The 5,649-nt window shown below is 36.9% G+C and overlaps 1 protein-coding gene across 1 annotated transcript in view; it reads right to left on the reverse strand.

The window, feature by feature from the left end:
- Positions 1-642: 642 nt before the first annotated feature.
- LOC119350091 overlaps positions 643-5,649 on the reverse strand; it is an 8,199-nt gene continuing 3,192 nt past the window's right edge. The window contains exons 3-11 of the mRNA XM_037618093.1: positions 5,431-5,614; positions 4,698-4,763; positions 4,466-4,605; positions 3,593-3,719; positions 2,597-2,742; positions 1,763-1,895; positions 1,493-1,577; positions 1,095-1,357; positions 643-954 (exon numbers count right to left, since the gene is read on the reverse strand). Coding sequence (XP_037473990.1) covers positions 835-954; positions 1,095-1,357; positions 1,493-1,577; positions 1,763-1,895; positions 2,597-2,742; positions 3,593-3,719; positions 4,466-4,605; positions 4,698-4,763; positions 5,431-5,614 — 1,264 coding nt within the window. The 3' untranslated portion in view covers positions 643-834. The remainder of the gene's footprint in view (positions 955-1,094; positions 1,358-1,492; positions 1,578-1,762; positions 1,896-2,596; positions 2,743-3,592; positions 3,720-4,465; positions 4,606-4,697; positions 4,764-5,430; positions 5,615-5,649) is intronic.

Below are 5,649 nucleotides of genomic sequence, written 5' to 3' on the forward strand. Positions count from 1 at the left end.
GATACTAATTACACCTGACCGACCTAAACCTTGCTTTTTAAAAAAAGAGAAAAACAAGTGCTGCTTCTTTAAAAAAAAACTTAATAGCTCTGAACCTTGGGTTTCGTACAATAAAACTGAACCTTGCTGCCACTATGGGTTACAATGGAGAAAAACATAATTCATAGTCAACTTCAGGGCAAAAAAATATATTAATTTGCAAGTACAAAAAGTGTGAATAATAACTTTTTATATTGTGCCGCATTTGTTTTCTATTCACCCAAAAAGTGTCAGTTCTTCGCCGAACTTTTAACACCAGTATAACACTACATCATTTGTTAACAAAAATAGTTTAAAAAAAATTGTTTCCAAAATGTCTCGGGATGATAGTAGCTGCGTTTGTGCCTTTACAAAAGTGCTATTTGATTCCAGTCAAAGTGGGTACAGTATTTTCTGCAAAAAGTAAGAGAAAACTGGCATTTAAACGTAGCGATAAAAACCAAATCTGCATCCATGTCTCAGGTTTACATATCGATTCAGATGACAGAAATAGTTTTTACCCAGAAAACAAAAACTTTAGGCCAAATTTGCGATTTATCAAACTTGGCAATCGGACATCTCCCCCCCAAAAGAACTGTACCACCACCCATGCCCAAAACTCGTATATCCCCACCCATGCCCCTAGTTAATCTCCATTCGCCGATTTTCTTTACAGGTTGCAGTAGTCTGAAACGACAGTAGGTTATAACCGACTCCCGGTTCCAAAATCACAGCGGCCACATGCCACATTCTCTCTCAGGTCAGCACCGTTGATTACAAACCGCAGCAAGCTTGTCAGTGGAGTGGGGTTTCCGGTTAGCAGAGCGCGTTCTGGCAGTAGCTCAGCACCTCCCAAGCATTGTCGATGGCGTCTTCGTTGCCCGGGGAGGACTTCTCCTCGATCCATCTCACCATGAAGAAGGAGATTGCCATGAGCTGTTACAGATATTTTGTAGCATAGGAAAAACAATGCGATTGCTGCTGCCGAGATGTATCCCATCATGTTAGTTTGTAAATGTAGCTTAAGATCTAGACTTCCATGAAGGACAACTTGTATATATTGTTTTAATGGATACACATGTCGATATCCATCCCTTCAGGAGAGCATCCTCAGGTGTTAACTTCTCTTCATCAACCAGCTGACTCTCGAGGTCAGCTTTGATGAGGCCGAACTTGCCTAAGAACAGAGACACAAACTGGTCGAGGGACAAGGAGTTCAACTCAGTTCCTTGCACTTGTGCCAGAATACACGATAAGATACTCCAAAGTGCATATCGAGCTTGGTCATCATCAGGGACCGCTGGAAGAACTTCAAGTAGGCCCTCCAGGAACGGTAAATCTGAAACAATTGAAAGACTGGATCACTGTAATGGCACTAAATGGAAACATTGATTTCAAGTCATGCAGTGCACTGCTTAGCAAATACGGTAGTTGCTTAGAAAATAAGATAAGTGCTAACAAAAAATGTGCCTACCATGGGATATCTTAGGCACCAAATGCTTTCCATCTTTCAAAATATTTGATATTACAATCACCACCGAAGCGCAATAGCTTGCAACCTGAAGAAGAGTTTGTGAATAAGAATACAATTGCCATGCTTGACTTGCAAGGGTGGGGACTCACAAGAATTAATGCAAGGTGAATTTTGCCATATGTAAAAATTGAAGAGGCAAGGAATTTTCTTCAAATTTCCGGAAAAAAAATTCATGACTTACTGACAATCAAAAAAATAGGAACAGCTTGCTTGTTTATCAGGTGACTTGATCATGTTAACTAGCACTTTAATCAGCCGGTCATTCGATGTCATTGCCTTTGAAACACAGTGTATGGCTGATGATTCTACCATGAAGTGAAGGATCAAATCAAGAGAACCCTTTCTGAAACGTGTTAAGAAAAAGGTAAGGTGAATCCATTACTGTCCCAGGTTGTTAATTCAAAATTCAAAAACTAAGAAGGGTTATCGCAGTGACAGAGAAATGCAGCTACAGTCCTATTAAATTAAAACTAGGAAGTGGGAATGTAAGAAATTTAAAATGCTCAGACCATACTATTGGAAAACAACAAATGGCCGCATCTCAGAAGACAGGTTAAGGACCAAAACTTTGCCTAGAAGGCATGAATATAAAAAACATTCTATGAAGCTTTAAGGATCACTTTGAAAGAATGACTTTAAACGGGACTTGGAGGATTCAAATCCTTGAAGGTTCCTGACACAACTGTTTTGGGAGCTTCAGCATTCAGCCCATAATCGAACTGAATGCCATAAATCTCCAGAGATCCAAACAGGCCCTTAGGTGTTTTTCCTATGATTTCTTCTTAAACTACAGAAAATTGACCAAATACTCCCTCCAATCTAAAGTGTAAAGTGTATTAGTTTTTCAAAAGGTCAAACGCTTTTCTATTTGACCAAACCTAGATAAGTTTGACTTTTCTCAAAATTAATACACCTTGCATTTTGGACGGAGGGAGTGCATAGGAGAAGCTTCCATGATACATTGAACAATAATAGTTCAAAATCTGTACCAGATAACTTTTATAAAATGAAAATCTTGCCGAATTTCAAGTTAGTTCAACATACCTGTCTAGCTTCTCATCCGGTGGTCTTTCAATCTCATTTGTTAGTAACCCAATAACACGGTCAACTAAACCCAGTTTAAGCAAGGGCTGGATAAGCATAGCAATCACATCTCGATTATCAATGACAGTTGTTAGGATGTCAATGATCTGCAACCAGTAATTCACATAAGAAATAACCAAACAGTTGAACACATGCAAATATAAAGGATGGACATTTTTCAGCTGAACCATAGTATAATAAGATGAAAGTAGTTGTGATAGTTCGGCTGGGCTGACAATTTCAACCAAATCATACAACACATAACAATAGGCAACATTAGTTTTACAGTATAATTGTAGGAAAATAAAGGCTTTCACTGCTATAAAAGTTATTGTAGAACGATAAGCAAATAGATGCTAGTTCAAAGACCATAAGACCTCTGCAGCTAGAAGTTTGATAAAATTGTAATTTGCAGTCACATGTTTCTCAAGAGTATCAACTGTTACCAAAATGCAGTAAAAAAATTCAGATATTCTTCTAAGAGAAGAATTTTCAGAGAAGAGAACCAAGCAATTTCCATGGAAAAAAACAGGACCTCATTCTGACCAAGGATAAGTCTACATTGTTCGGATAACAAGTAGTAGCAATGAGTAAGACTGGACCATACAACTAAGAAGTGTTTGGGAAGATGAAACAGTCCATAGAAACTATTTGATGACGACCTTCTTGAAACTACCTCAGGATATGGTGAACAGATAAAAGAGTTAAGCAGGCAAACACACATGCCTAACCATCACGTATAGAAGAATGAGCTAAGATGATTCAAACGATTTATGTTACACAAGTCCTACAAAAGAAATACAATGTATCCATATATGTCAAAATTCAATTTAAAAAGAACCAAAGTCACTAAAGTTGTGTGGACCAACTCTACGGATTAGTCACAACAAGTTGCATATACAAATTCAGTACAATACGCAGTCACAACAAGTTGCATATACGAATTCAGTATAATACCTTTTCAATTAATGTAGTACTATCTGTCTTCCCAACTATCAGTAGAATACGTGAAAGAATCTCATCAGGTAAAAGAGCTTGAGCCCAAGAAACAGATGCACTGGACTGAAGAATGGCAGCCAACAACCTGTCTAAGAAAAAATGTGTGAGGATGCACCACTGATGAAATTTAGCAGCAATACGCATTCCAACTATCTCGGGGTGTAAGAATTTTCTTTACAGACAGTAACACATGTCAAAATAAGCAAAAAAGAACAGAGCATAGATGGAACTTCTCAGTTCTCATTGTCTACAACTCAGGACAATTAGAAAGCAGCTTCTCCAAGTTTTGAACATCGACAATAGAAAGTTAAATTATCAAGAAAAACAAAATCTAAATTTACTTAGCTCCTATCCCCCAAATGATTAATAACATAAGTACATAACCTACTAACACAGTTGAAAAATGATTATATTTTTGCAAAAGTCCTGTATGTTCAAGCATTTTCATCCACAACTTCAACAACTTCTGATTGATTGGGTAGGTCCAAATGTAGGTATGCATGTAACATGTGATGTAAGTATGTGTAGTTTTGCATTTGGGCATTTGCATAGTTATGTTGTAAAATTGAATGGGTATCTGGCCAATACAAAATGCACAAATTCAAGAACATAAATAATATATCAATATGGTAATCGTGTGTGTGCTGAGCTAAACTACCCAGATCTATTTCACATGATATAAGACTTAAATTTCATGGGATGAAATATCTTGCAATGCTAGAATAGTAAATAGCTTGTCAAATGGCTGATAAATAAATAATAAAAAAATTGGTTCTAAATAATAACTTCGAGTCCGGCAAAAAAAAAAACATAATCCCAAAGATACCCAACCTGAATGTTTCAGAAAGGCATTTGACATGATTTAGAAACAATTGCTCCACGACAGTTGCAATTAAACCATTTTTCAAAGAGATTGCAGCAACTAGAGATTCATGACAGACTAAGTTTCCCATAATTCCAAGACAAATTTCCTGCAGGAACAAAAGATTCAAAGAAACAAGATACTTTAATACATGCTTAGCAAAAAGAGAGGAGGTAGCAGTAGAGGAAAATTTCATTTCACCTTCACCCTAGAAGAATTTGCCGTACGAAGGTTTTCCAAAAGCACTTCAATCACAAGGTTATTAATCTACAAGGGTTAAATATAATGTGTTGTTAGCAGCAGAAGATGCATAATTACTAAGGTATAAAGGAAGGTGGGTAATTCTGTTTATTATGCCTTAATTTCCTTTTGTAGTTCCTTTGAACACTTGATTTGCTCTTAGATCAATTAGGATTTAGGAGAAATACTTTTGACTTACTGCAACCTGGCCATTCTTCCATTTAAAATGTTTGTTAGAATTAGCATGTTATTATGACATAAGCATTCACACTACATGTAGCTATCACCAGCAATAATTTATATGGTTCACAAATTATAGTAAAGAATTTGCTACAATAAACTGATACAGAACAAAATTCAAGGCCAGGAAGATAAAATATAAGCACAAAGGAGCTACAAAACTAAAGGAATGAAACAATTACAGTTATCCACCTTAACTTTTTGCTTATCTACTACTAATTGATCTAACAAGCCAACCACATCGTATTAAAATCCAGGATATTCAACCAATGTCTAAAGCCAGTGCAGATAAGGCAATCAAAATCTCTCACACTTCCTGCTTGCTAGTATCTTGTTCAGTAAAAAATTGAGAAGGAATAAACAAGTTTCATATAGCAGAACAGTCCGCCTTTTCTTTATGACAAACCTATAGAAGAAATACATCCTTCTACAAGAGAATGATGCAGATAAATACCATAAGTTCTGCTTGAGGTGTACTAGCCGCAAGTTCCCACAGAATATAACCACACTCTTCCCACTGATCCTCAGGACTGACACTCCTTTCTTGTGGAAGACCCTGCTTGTCACTTTTCTCAGAGGGATCCGTGTTATCCGGTTGCGTTGAATCCCTGTCATCAGAATTGACCCTTTGCTTGTCACTTTTTGCATGAGGTAGGCATTATTAGGACAACCA

This window comes from Triticum dicoccoides, chromosome 1B, assembly GCF_002162155.2.
Source record: "Triticum dicoccoides isolate Atlit2015 ecotype Zavitan chromosome 1B, WEW_v2.0, whole genome shotgun sequence".
In the NCBI taxonomy this organism is placed as follows: domain Eukaryota; kingdom Viridiplantae; phylum Streptophyta; class Magnoliopsida; order Poales; family Poaceae; genus Triticum; species Triticum dicoccoides.